Below are 13,707 nucleotides of genomic sequence, written 5' to 3'. Positions count from 1 at the left end.
CCGCCCCGCGGAGCCGGGCCCGGGCGGGGCGGAGCGGCCGGGCCGGGCAGGAAGATGGCGAACGTGCAGCTGCAGTTCCAGGCCAGCGCGGGCGAGGCGGACCCGCAGAGCCGCCCGCTGCTCGTGCTGGGGCAGCTGCACAACCTGCACCGCCTGCCCTGGGCGCAGCTGCGGGGGAAGCTGCAGCCGCGGGTCACCGAGGAGGTGAGGCCGCGCCGCGGGGGCCGCGTCCCCTCAGAGCCCTCAGAGCCCCGGCACCGCCCGCGGGCCCCGCGCCGCGTGTCCGCCCGGCCCCGGCGGCCGCGTGGGGCGGCGGCGGATCCCGGCCCGCGGCTGCTGCGGTGCCCACATTCCCGGGGACCCGGCCTGGAGCCCCGGGAATCCTCGGCGGGTCCGGCCCGAGCCTGTTGCTGCGCCCGGGGCAGCCGGTCCCGCATCCCCCGTGCCCACCGCGGCGGGGGAAGGCGCGTTGCCCCCTGCGAGGGGACACAGTTGGCGTTAAGAGCCCCCTCCCTCCTCAGCCGCTGCGGATCTGTTTGTTGAGGTGGTGGTGATGGCTTGTGGTGAAATGATGAACGTTTGGCATTGCGGCTTTTAGGTCGCTGGGTGTTTGGCAAGGGGTGTTTTTATTTTGCAGGGCTCTCCTTAGTCTCTTATGACAATATTTATCTTTATTGGGTTAGTTTGGTTTTAATTAAATTGCTATGTGAAACAGTAGTTCAGGGCTGGTAAATCAGTCCTTCTATTTATCAGTAGGAAAACTGTCTCAACTTGAAGCTCTGAAGCAGCCTTTGCACTAAATAATGTGGTTTTAAATTGTGGTTCATATGGCTTAGAAGAGATGCTTGTAATGGAAAGTACGCTTGTATTTTCTGGATAATAAACACGTTTGTCAAATTTCCTGTTTCTTTTCACTTCAGAGGGTCTTGCACTTTAAAGTGCACGCACAGCTTCTTTGTTTCCAGCACCTGAAATCCTTGTCATTAAAAGAGTGCCTACAGTGGGAACGAGATGGAGAGAAAAGTCTGACACCGTGCTTTGTCTTTAAATTCTTCTTTTCCCCCCCCCCAGATATGGCAGTCTGCTCTGAGCACCCTGAACCCCAACCCCACGGACAGCTGCCCTCTCTACCTGAACTACGCCACGGTGGCCGCGCTGCCGTCCAGGGTGAGCCGGCACAACAGCCCGTCTGCGGCACAGTTCATCACCCGCCTGGTCAGAAACTGCCTGCCGGGAGGTGTCAACAGATGCATCGTTGTAAGTGGCTGCTAAAATGTCCCTGGTGAAATGTCTGGTTGAGTGTTTTCTCCACTTTCCCCGGATTTCAGCTGTCTCCAAGGAGACTGGAGGTGGACACGTTTTGCCGATGTAATTACACTGACACAAGTGGTTTTGCACTGACACGTAAGCAAGACCTGACTGCAGTAGCCTGGGCGTGCTCAAGCAGTTGGAGGGCATTAAGGTTGGATATGTATGGAACATCTTCAACTAGGAATGCCCATGCAAAGGGAACCATTGGTGGCTTTTTCCAAACTGGAATTTATGATGTTAGCACAATGCTTTGGGAGATTGATGCAGGGTGCAATGGGTGTATCACATAACCCGTGAAAGGTGCCTTGTTTGTGTTATTCAATGAGTTTTAAAAGTCCTGATGCAAACTAATGCTCAAGTGTGAGTCCTTTGCAGGACAAGCTCTTAGACTGCGTTGGTCATCTTCTGTATGAGCCTGATGAATTGATTTGTTTCTATGGCTTCTCCGGATTATATCAGATCTGTAGGTTGTCAGAGAAGACTCATGCAATCTGTGCCAGTAAAAAAATTTAATTATACTCTTCACTTGAAAAACTTATTTGCAAGAGTAATTACTTAATTTTTACCCTTGGTGTTAATTTGAAAATGTTTAGCTAAAACTGCTTTCCATTGGTAATTTCTGTAATGAACTTCAGAAAAATATTCTCCCTGTTAAAAAGCTTTTGGGTTAATATTAGCCACATTCTCATAAAATTTGTCTTTGTTTCATTTGTTTTGAGCACATATTGGTGGTTCCCATGCCTTTTTTTTTTGTCTTGATCTGTTAGCTAACCTGTGTTAATTGCAGTAGTGTAATTAAAACAGTCCAGCTCCCTTATAAGGATGTACTAATTCCCACACAGTCCAACAGTGTAATTCATTTCCATATGGGAATGAACCAGTTCAGTGTGGGTCTGTTCATCCATGCAAAACATGACGAATGAGCGCGTCTTGACTCAGAGATCGGTTATTTCCCACCCACCTCCATTTTTCCCTCTTCACCAATAATACCCCAGGTAACAGATCCTTTTAAATGCCGTCTCCCACATCCCCTGGTGTTGTCTGACGTGTTTCCCTGCTGGCTGGTGTTTCAGATGGTCTGTGAGAGGTCTGAAGTCTTCGCTTCTGCCTGTGCCTTGGCCAGGGCTTTCCCGCTGTTCACACACCGCTCCAGCGCCTCCAGACGCACGGAGAAGAAAACTGTCACGGTGGAGTTCTTCCTGGTTGGACAGAACAACGGACCAATAGAAGTGGCAACACTTAAAGTAAGATTTTTGTGTTTTTTTCTGTCATTTTTTCCCATTATTCCCTGAAATGTTTTTTTCCTTCCATTTGTTGCGTGCACAAATACATCTGCCTCAAGCTACATGTGGAATAGGTGTTGTATCTAAAGTCATACATTATCCTAGGTCAAAGTTCCTTGAAATGGATCCATTCACAGCACCTATGAGGACAAATATTGAACTATTACTTGTAGCAATATTGAAATATTAGTGCAGCAAAGGCTGAAGATATTATTTGGAATTTAGATTTCAGAGGTGGAAAACACCAAACAAATAGCACAAGGAAGTATGTATATCATAGATGCAAATAATGTATTTTTAGCCTTTAATATTACATTGTCTTCAGTGCATGGGCTTCTCCCTTTCTTTGGTCCTCTTCAAGATCCATAAACTTAAATTATTCCAAGGTTTGCTGTTAAGCTGTTAGGGAGTTCCCTATTCAGTGTTTCAAGGTTCTGTGCTTCAGTACAGATGGATGCTGCCTTAGCTGATCAGTGAGGCTGTACAAATCCCATAAAAGTTTAGGCAGTGGATTTGACAAAGGATATGGTGTTGCTGCATCTGAAATTCACAGAATTGCAGCTTTAGGGTACTTTTTTATTCAGTATCTTTTCCTCTGTACTTGATCCTTACTCTGTGAACTGATTTGGCCCCAGCAAAGGGTGCCAGACCATTTTTCAGGAAAGTGGCAGAGACAGGCATACTGTGAGTACAACTGTTGATCACACAATTTTTTCATGCCCCAAATCAGAAAAAGCAGTTCACTGGTGTCAGAAATAGTTCCTTCAGATAGGTAGATTCCAAACCACTTGGGTTATTTTTAAATTGAAGCTGCAGCTATTTCTACCTCCTGTTCTTCCCCTTGATGTCAATGCCAAAACTACGACTGGCTTCCTCCAAGCTGAGTTTGCACCCCCTAAATTCAACCAGCACCAGGGAGCTAATATAGAACACGGAAGAGGCATGTGGTAGGATGTTTTTATCTAAACCTCTCCCTTGACACTTGTATTTTACATCTATTGCTTTGTCCAGGAGATTTTATGGTGAGGACTAGCAGGGATTGTCATAGTTTTACAAGGGACTTATTAAAGGCTGCCATTATCCAGGTTCTCTAGAGTACCCTGGAAGCACAAACACAGGCACAGCTCATTTCTGTAAGTCCTGCTGTTCCCCTGGGGCTTGGCCTTTGGGTCAGATCACCTCCATTTACCTGCATGGCCTTAAGAGGGAATCACTCCAGACCAAGCTTGGCTCCTGAGGAGGTCCTTATCCCTTTAGGGAAAGTGAAGCAATCAAAAGTAATTGTAGGGAATCGGGCACCATTCCAAAGCAAGCCAAGGTTTATGAGTCTGCTGAGATACAAAATGTGTGGAGTCCTTAGGCTGTTCTGGCCAAGCCAAACTTCGGGTACCTCAGCACAAGTGACTGTCCAACACCTCAGGTTCCTGTGAAACCCATCTTGACTTGCCCATCTGCTGTGTGTGGTCTTCAGTGTAGTGTGGCTCCTGCAGAGCTTGCACAGAATTTCCTTCCCCCTAGTCTTACAGCTTCAAGTTGTTGATTCATGGGGGTTAAAAGTTGAAGCTTAGTGTCTTTGTGTCCCCATTGTCCTTTTTTTGCCAGAAGGAACCTTCTTGAAGGAAACGGCTTTGGCATGCTCACCATTGATCATTTTGATTCTGCCCACTCTTGCCCAGATAAGTTTTTACTCAGTCCAGGTGAAGGTCAGACCATTTTGCCACAGGGATGAGGAAACAGATACAGACATGTTTAACACAAATATAAAATATTCCACATTTCCCATGGGCCTGCCATATAGAATGTGTTGCTTTAGTAATCTCTATTGCCCTCAGCCACTCTGCCTGCCATGTACAAGCTCTGCAGTTTCCCATGTTGCAGATTACACAATCTCTGCAGGCTTCCAACCTGAGCAGCCCATAAGCTCATTGTGACTTCCTGAATTAGCTTCCTCTTATATCTCTTTCCTCCACCTCACATTGCCTTCCTGGTCTGATAGTGGAGAAGTCTACTAATTTTGCAATATCAGTTCACTGGGGGAAGGAACACAGTGGCTTAGAAATTAGAGCACATGGAAAAGTTTGACTCATACAAAAAGTAATGGTTAGCTTGGTTAACATTATTTAATACTCTGCAGTGCCTTTGGTGCTTGCAGTTAAGCATTAATGTGCTCCAGAGGAACCACACATCTGGTGTTGGCTGCACAGGGCTAAATGCAAAGCTGTGCCAAAACCCAGCCAAGCCAAGGCCCCTTCTCAGGTGTCCTCCCTTCTTTCTGTAGTGCCTGGCAAGTGCTACAGAGGGAGTCAGGCTGGCTGCTCGGATCGTGGACACCCCGTGCAATGAGATGAACACAGATAACTTCCTGGAGGTGGGTAATGCACCTGATGAGTAAGAGTTACTAATTGTAAGTCTAGACTACAGTAATCTAAACCTACTGTAGCTGTCTCCTAGCAGAACCTGTATGTCAGCAGTGGGAAGCACATCAAACTAGAGATGCTGAGGCTGTTTCTTTGGCCTTTAACATTTTGTAGAACTTTGCAAAGTTGGAAAGAGGCAGAGTGTGCAGCTTGGACAGTACACTGGGAGGCAGAAGACAGGAGTTCTTGATTTGGTTATACACTGACTTCTTGTCTTAAGCCTAATGGTGATAAGAGTTTCTGAAATTATGGGACAGTTGACATATTTCCAAATGAGCTTTATCATAAGGATCAGTAAAGCTGTTGAGAATGAAATTATTCCTGTCCTATTGCATCATGATCAGAGTGAACAGTTGGCCTTTACCTCTGAAGATTTCTTTTACTGGCAGAGCTTAAAGGTCAAATTTGTATTTCATGCCATAGTAAGTCAAGGATGTCTCAGTGGAATTAGGCCACTGGAAAACCTACACCACTTCCAAAACTGTCAATGTTTGTATGTGTATGCATGCAAAAATCACACAAACCCTTTAATTGGGTACCCATACTTGTGGAAAGGCACAAATGTGTCCTGATGACTGACTGACAATGTCCTTTCTCTTTCAATGATTAAGGAAATCAAAAAAGTTGGCAAGGATCTTGGGATTACTCCTACCATTATCCGAGATGAGGAGCTGAAAGAGAGAGGCTTTGGAGGTATATCTTGTTGAATATTCCACTTTTTTCCTAGCATTTAATTGGAATGTTTTGCCATCTCCAATGTAATATTTTATTTGCACATTTTTTAAACAATTTTATCGCCCATAATATTCCAGGATGTTTTACAGCAAACAGCCACAGGTGCTCCCCACAGTCTTTCTTCCCCACCAATGGTTTAATTCTCTGTTTTCCAGGTATCTATGGAGTTGGCAAGGCAGCTCTGCATCCTCCAGCCCTGGCAGTTCTCAGTCACACTCCAGATGGTGCAACACAGACCATTGCTTGGGTGGGCAAAGGTATTGTGTATGACACTGGAGGACTCAGCATTAAGGGAAAGGTACAGAAACACTTGTTCTGCTGCTGCCTTCACTTACAGTGTTGTTTTCTGATGAAAATAATTCAGTTAATGTCTGTAGGAAACCAGAGGACATTTTTTTGAGTAAAGGCTTGATCTACTCTCATGCATATGGACACAAACTATTAGGGGTGAAGACCAAATGGGATTCGAGGAACACTTTACAGAGCAATTAAATAGCAACCTGATATTTTGCCCTTTAAATGTTGCCCACTGCTAGGAGAAAGCTAGAAACAGAGATGTTTAATTTCTGATTTCAGAGATTAAACTAAAACCCACTGGAGTTAGCCTCAGTGTGAAACTTGTAAACAACCCTTTTAATTTTACTTTTCTAACTAATTAGCAGCAGAGGTTTAGTATTTTTCAGTTCTAAGGCCAGATCCACCAATAAATAGATGCACATGTTCCTTGTTTCTGCTGCAGCTGAGCACTGTCAAAACCAGAGTCACAGAAGCATCAGAAACACTAGTTCTAGCAGGCATTACTGTGAAATTCTCTTTTAAAGAGAAAAAAATATTCTATGGTTCTGTTTAAACAGACTACTATGCCTGGAATGAAACGAGACTGTGGTGGAGCAGCTGCTATTTTGGGTGCCTTCAAAGCCACTGTAAAACAAGTAAGTAAAATGTGTTAATTGATATCATGTATCCCAGCATTGCCAAGGAGCAGTCTGGCTTTTGGATGTATTCCCAGATATGGAGGCCGGTCTAATCCTGAAGGTCTGACCTGACACTGCTGTGAGTGAGCTGGAGCCACCCTGCTCTCTCTGCTATTTCAGGAAAATATTTCACATCTTTGCTGGGATCTTGAGAATTGTGAGAAATTCCTTGAGTGCTGATTTTTTTTTTTTCAAGAGTCTCTCTTGAATTTCAGAGTTGGTTCTGTGGACTGAGTGGTTTCTAGTTCCTTGAATCAGATCTTTACTTGAGTTATCCAGTGCTGATTTTGTTTAAGCTGTGGGATTTGGGGCAGCTGTCGTCACCTTAGCAAAGAAGGGGATGAGCAACTCTGGGATATGAAGTCTTTCCATGTTCCAAATCCTGTGCCAGGTCTAATATTAACCTGCTGGGGAAATGGCAGCTCTAGTCTCACCAGGAGCTGCTGGTTGGTTTGCTTCTGTGGTCAGAAAGTAGTGGGGGAGCTGAGAAGAAGCCAGGTATTGAAATATGAAGAATTTAAAAAATGCATATTGCACTTTAACAATATGATCTGGGGAAAAGTGGCTGCTGCCAATAAAACTCTGCCCTCCCCACAAATCCAATGACTGAGTCTTGCTGACAGAGCAGCTCTTGCCTCCAAGGAGTATCCAAAGTTCAAAGAATATTTACTGCTGCAGATTAATGCATAGATCTGATGGAAGCTTCGTCCAGGGGCTGATCAGTGCCAAATTCCCATTTCCCAATAGTTTAGCTCTGTGCCTTGGCCCTGGCAGCATGTTTGATGTGGAAAGATTGTAAACTTCGCAGTTATCTGCAGAGAATTAAAATTGAAAACAGATGTGTGAGCTGCATCTTAGGCAGAACGACTACCTTGCCATAATTAAGTCCTTCAGAAAGTTAAATTACAGGTTTGCAAGGGACATGAGCTGGAACTTACACAGGGCTTTGGGAGAGTCTGGGAAAGCCATGGATGTTGTTGTTTCAGTGATTCAGTCTTGTTTCCAGAGCAGTTTTGTGTGTGATTATCTGCACTGAGAGAAGTCCATTCACAATCACAGCAGATGTGGATGCAGGTGATCTGTCATTTCATATACAATTCCTGTAATAGTGAATTGGGCCAACTGAGCCTGGAGAATCTGTGCCTTTATGTGTAAAAACAAAAGAATGAGCTCAGTGCTTAATTTTACAACCTCATGTAAGAAGACCTGTTAATGTCATCCCTGCAGAAAATGTGTTCAGATAGGCAGTGGGAAGAATTTGTTCTTGTTACTGTTTCAAAACTGGGTTTTTAAAATGATTTTAAGGATAAAAGCTGGAAGAGGTTTAAATGAGCTATGCTTTGTCACAGAGACTGAATTGGGAAATGGGTGTTGGATAGCAAGCTCAGTGGGAAGAGGGGCAGAGGTTATTATCCATCCTCAGAAAATACCTGCCTGCATGCTGCTCAGCAGTTTCACAATGTGGTTTTAAAAGGCTTTGGATAGTAAAATTCAGCAAGTGATTTTTTCTTTTCCTAGAAACATGCATTTCATCTATTGTGAGTTTTCTAACACAATGGAGAAGAGAAAAACACTCAAATTTTTGAATTCTTTCTTGATCCTGCATGTTAACACAGTGAATCCTGCTTTTGGAGAGCTACAGGCAGAATGAGATTCAGGAAAGGGCAACTGATACAGATTTTCACGTCTCTCTAGGAGGAGGAAAGTTCAGTGCAGTCCAGTGAGATACTGTGAACAGAGTGGGGGGTTGCAGCACAGACCATTTTGGAAGAGCAGAGGGTCCTGGATGGAAGGTTGTCTCACCAGCCCATTTGACTGGATGAGAAACTGCAAAGTTACTTTCTGGCTTCCAGATGCTGCCCATTATTTTGGAAGGTTTTGATTGATGCATTTGCCCTTTAGACTTCAGAACATGAGCTGGTTCAGGAAGCCCAGATTCCTTCAGCCAGGGACTTTTATCAAGAGATTAACAGTAAAACTGGCCCTGGTTTCCCTCAGTATCTAATGTTATTAGGGCTAACTATCCCAGTTGAGGAGGAATTGTGTTTTCATTTGTTAAAGGCTGCTGTCTCCCTGTCTGTTCCAGGATCCCTCCACACAATACAACTACTGCATAAGTAACAAAATCATCATTCATTTTAAAATATCATCCATAATTGATTTTAAACCAAAGCAAACCAGTATGAGATATACCAGAAGAAGGCAGGCTAAGGGGAAAAAAAACAGGTTGAAGATGCTGTGTGCCTCCCAGCAGGAATGATACATGAAAAAAAATGACAAAGAAACACAGATTTCCCATGAAATTAGTGGCATTTTTGTCAAGAAGTCATAATCCCTCATTGATTTCAGTCCAAATAAATTAGCTTGATGTGACTCAAAAGCCATTTCTCTCCCATGGTTTTACAGGGTTTTAAAGACAATCTTCATGCTGTTTTTTGTCTGGCCGAGAACGCAGTCGGACCACGGGCAACAAGACCTGATGACATTCATGTTCTTTACTCTGGAAAGTAAGATTGTGTCTGTCCTTTTCCCAGAAGCTGAGAGCAAACATGATTTTTGGTTCTGTTTATCTGAGAGCCACGTAAATGGTGAACCTGCCCCTAATCAGCTTCCCTAAATATTGATGATAGTGTTTCAGACAGCCATAGTAGTGAGTTTTAAGTGTGCTTAGAGTTTTCTGTTGGGTGTGTAAATACATAGCAAAGTACATGTGTATCATGAGCTGATTCCTTAGGTCACTCAAATTTAGGTGTTTTTTTGTAGTACAGCCAGTTTTCTGTATCCATCTGTAGTCCTTGTTGTCTCAGTCACAGGTTACCACTGGATCAGAATCTCTTTTAAGCAGAGTATGTGACCTCTGTGGCAGTAATTTGTAGAATCCCAGCTCAACATGCTGAGCATCACACAGGCTCAGCAAGTAGACCCTGCCATGAGGACAGTACTGTCATATCCCTTTTCCACGTGTGCTCTGGATGCTTGGAGCTGGGGAATAAGCAGCTGTACAGACTGTCAGGGTCAAATAAGAAAGCACACTGTGTTTGACTCTGCTCTCCTCCAGTGTTCTAGTCCAGGCAGGTGAGTCTTAACTCCCAGCCTGAAGCACTCTTGTCTTAAATGCCCTCTCTCTTGCTCCTAGAACTGTGGAAATCAATAACACTGATGCAGAAGGCAGACTGATACTGGCTGATGGAGTAGCTTATGCATGCAAAGATCTTGGAGCTGACATCATCCTGGACATGGCCACTCTTACTGGAGCTCAGGTGCTGACCCGGAATGGCTGCTGGGCAGGGAGCAGTTATTCTTGTGGTGTAATTTTCTACAGAATGAACTGGTGTTCATATCAGGAGGAGAAATGGTGGCAAATTTTAGAAGCGTGAATTTTGCATATATTGGTGTAAACATCAATCCTTTGAATTGAATCCTTTCCCATCATTTTCATGCTGGAAAAATGATTTGTTAGTCGCTTCTGGGTTTTGTGTGTTTGGAAGGAAGCAACCTTTCCAATTAATGAGGATGTTACATTCAAACTGTGATGGACACACATTGCTGAGGTATCCTCTGTGTGTGCATTTTAGATTTTTTATTTATAATTTGTTTCGTATTTAATTTTATTTCTAAGGATGAATAATTGCAAAGTGATAGAGTTTGCTTGCTCAGCAATTACAAATAAATATGTTCTTGGGACAGTGATTTGAATAGGACATACAAATGAAGACTGTTTCACCACAGAATGGATTTTCAGAAAATTTAAAAGATTCAGCAGGAGCTACAATGTCTTTGTAGCATTAATTTATTGTGGAGTAGTTCTGAGCCATTTTTTCTTGGTGGTTTTGTTAGATGGAAAGCAGCTCTTGATGGTGAGGGAGAACAGTACAGAATTATCCTGCCCGGTGCCATTAAGGTGACTTCTTCCTGATTTTGTCTCTTGTCTCACTAGGGAATTGCTACAGGAAAGTACCATGCTGCTGTCCTTACCAATAATGAAGAGTGGGAAAAGGCTTGTGTTAAAGCTGGCAGGAACTGTGGAGACTTGGTCCATCCTCTGGTGTATTGCCCTGAGCTCCACTTCAGTGAATTTACCTCTGCTGTAGCTGATATGAAGAACTCTGTGGCAGTAAGAATTATTTTTTTCTTTTAAATTTCTTTATTACATAAAAATGTATGTTTTCTGGGCAGTGTGCTGGCCTGCTGGTAGCTGGCTGGAAGCTCTTCCTGAGGGTTCTAATCTTTCAGAAGTGGCCATATTGTTCTGGACTTCAGGGCCTTTTCCCTGGGGCTTTGCAGGCTGTATGTGGCTGCAGTGATATTCAGTGTCAGTTTTAAACGGGGTGCTCTGCTGCAAAGGTGTCTTTGTGCTGCTTGCCTGTTAAACATGGCCCTAAATGAATCCATTCCTGGATGGAGACCATTTAGGAAGTTAAGACATGTATTCCTCAGATCATGCATAACCAGCAGAGGCTGTAACTGGGAATGCAGAAACCAGGAAATTGAGGACAGAGACCTCAGGAATTGCTGCAGCTGCTTTTGCTGCATTCGAGAGTTACAATGTGCAGTTAAGTTCCAACAACACTGCAGGAAGGAGCGTGGGCAGAGCAGGAATTGAGCAGGGACTGCTACCAGGGACAGAGCAAAGGATTTACAGCATAAATGGTTTGGTTTAGGGCCATTGATTAAGCTTTGAACAAGATTTGCATAACTGCCTTTTCTGTAGGCAGAATGAACCGTTGCCATTTTCTTTTCTTACAAGACCAACTGTGTGTTTACTGTTCCTGCAGGACAGAGACAATACTCCAAGCTCCTGTGCCGGGCTCTTCATTGCTTCCCACATCGGCTTCGACTGGCCTGGTGTCTGGGTCCATATAGACATTGCTGCGCCCGTGCACGCAGTGAGTATGTTCATGTGGTGGGTAAAGACACCTGCAGGGGCTCTGAGTTGTGTCCATCCAGTTCAGAGGGACAGAAATAGGAGGAGAAGAGTTCTTGGGAAAAGCTGACTCGTCGTCTCCGTTGCGAATTTCTTTGGTTTGGTAGTTTCATCTGTTTGTATTTTTCATTTTGGTTCTAAAAATATTCTGACAGACGCTTTAATCAGCAGCATCTTTAACATTGTAGACTTTTGACAACTTGCCTGCTTTCTGTTCATGGCAGTAATCCCAGCCTTCCATTTTCACCCATGTTGTTTTAAGATGATTGACCAGAGTTGATCATCCTGCCTGCTGACCTGCAGCATAGAAAACGTGTTCCCTCTTGGGGGTTTCCCCTCCTCCCTTTGATGGAACTTGTGTATATTCTTTTTTTTCCTAAAAACCAAGCCAATTTACTCCCTCTGCCTCCTTTTTTTTTAAACCCAGTTTATTCAGCTTCAGCTCCAAATCCATACTCAGCCTGGGTGGAAGATTCCCTGCCCTGAACAATGCTGGTGTAAATCCAGGCTCAAGTCAGTGTGAGCTCTGTTCTCATGTGAATCAGCTGATGTGTTGGGTTAATCCAGCCAGGACAGATTCCAGTAGCAGTGAGGATACAGCAGCACAAGGCCTGCCAGGGACCCTGAGTGTTGGCTGTGGCTCTTCACCATCATTCCTCTGACTGAGTGAGGGGGTAAATTAAAACTAAATTCAGTTCATACAATCTGAGGTACGAACTGTGTGGTTCTGGTTCTGTTCTAGGGTGAACGAGCTACTGGCTATGGCGTGGCTTTGTTGCTGTCCCTGTTTGGAGGGGCATCTGAAGACCCTTTGCTAAACTTGGTGTCTCCTCTTGGGTGCAATGGAGACTCTCCCACTGAAGACATGGAGAGGGATTCCAAGAGACGGCGCCTGGTTTAACGCGCCCCAGCCCCGAGGGATGGGGGTGTGGGTTACCTCACTTTGCACTGATTCATTCTCAAGCAATGAAAATGTCACACATCAGAAATTGCCATTTTTTTTTTTTTTACTATCATGATAAGATTTATTATTTGTTTCTGATAAGAACAGCCTGATGTATTGTTTTTTTTTAAATTATTGGTGCACACAGTTGCTGAACAATATCAGTGGTGCAGAGTCCAGGCTCAACTAACTGTATCAGGAAGAGGGCATGTCCTCCTCTGAGCTCCTCACAAAACCTAACTAAGTGCATTAATGCATGAGAAGCTCTCTCTAGTCTGAAGAAGCAACTGCAGCTATTGCTTACAAAGCCTTCTGAATTACTTATTATATGTGAGGTTTTATCAGACGTCTCTGCAGGCCCCTCTACATCTCAGAACACAGGACAAGGTAAAAAAACTCTAGATTTGGCTTATTCAGAGACATTTTAGCTTAGGAAAAGGAGATGTAATGAGAAAAGGCCTATAGTTTTAATAAGGTGCTGTTTCCGCATGTTTAATGTTTTTCTGACCAGTGAAATCAGCAAGAGGGGTTCAGAACATATCTCTGTGTAGTTGTTTCACATACAAATTACAGAATGTATTCACGTTAAATGAGGAAAACAATAGAGGGACTGTGATTGAGTAAAATCGGTTTACAAAGTGGTGGCTTCCTGCCACTTCATAAATTTATTATTATTAAAGAAGCTTACATATCCCATGTGGTGTTTCGTGGTGTTATTTACATTTCCGAGAACACTGAGTGCTCCAAGAGTTTGTGTGTGCTGTCATTCCTCCGTCCACATTCCTCTTCCCAGCACTCACATCCCAAACCAGGCCTAAGAGAGGAACAGCTTCCACTGAGCAGCTGGGGGCAGTTCTGGGGAACTGACTGATTCACCGCATTTGTTGGATTCAGCAGCAGCTGGGGATGCACAGAGTGAGTGTCTGTGCAAGCCAGTCACAGTTTGCTTACGGGCACTGGTTTGGCTGGGACACCTCGGGAAGTGACTTGTCCCAGTTTGTGTCACGTCAGCGGCAGCGCCGGGAACGGAGCGACCGAGTCCCTGTCCCGTGGTTCCAGCGTCAGCCTTTGGAAACATTCCTTGGCTCCCCACCAGTGTCAATGGTGAAAAATCTCCCCA

The 13,707-nt window shown here is 44.3% G+C and overlaps 1 protein-coding gene across 1 annotated transcript; it reads left to right on the top strand.

Moving 5' to 3' along the window:
* Positions 1–26: 26 nt before the first annotated feature.
* Positions 27–13,283, top strand: NPEPL1 (aminopeptidase like 1). The gene is made up of 12 exons (XM_027697227.1): positions 27–204; positions 1,072–1,257; positions 2,385–2,555; positions 4,873–4,962; positions 5,623–5,704; positions 5,902–6,044; positions 6,601–6,678; positions 9,127–9,227; positions 9,857–9,980; positions 10,658–10,834; positions 11,496–11,606; positions 12,387–13,283. The coding sequence occupies exons 1-12, from the start codon at positions 55–57 to the stop codon at positions 12,543–12,545; spliced, it is 1,572 nt and encodes a 523-aa protein (XP_027553028.1). The 5' UTR covers positions 27–54; the 3' UTR covers positions 12,546–13,283.
* Positions 13,284–13,707: the final 424 nt, after the last annotated feature.

Source organism: Neopelma chrysocephalum, unplaced genomic scaffold, assembly GCF_003984885.1.
Source record: "Neopelma chrysocephalum unplaced genomic scaffold, ASM398488v2 Primary Assembly neopelma1_119, whole genome shotgun sequence".
In the NCBI taxonomy this organism is placed as follows: Eukaryota; Metazoa; Chordata; class Aves; order Passeriformes; family Pipridae; genus Neopelma; species Neopelma chrysocephalum.
Note: the sequence above shows the minus strand (reverse complement) of the source record. Positions and strands in the feature narration are given on the sequence as shown.

What these genes read in the sequence shown, in the direction of transcription:
- NPEPL1 (XM_027697227.1), top strand. Translation starts at nt 55, where the DNA reads ATGGCGAACGTGCAGCTGCAGTTCCAGGCCAGCGCGGGCGAGGCGGAC. An exon ending in ACACAGATAACTTCCTGGAG is followed by an intron (nt 4,963 to 5,622) that starts GTGGGTAATGCA and finishes TCAATGATTAAG; the next exon opens with GAAATCAAAAAAGTTGGCAA. An exon ending in CATGTTCTTTACTCTGGAAA is followed by an intron (nt 9,228 to 9,856) that starts GTAAGATTGTGT and finishes TCTTGCTCCTAG; the next exon opens with AACTGTGGAAATCAATAACA.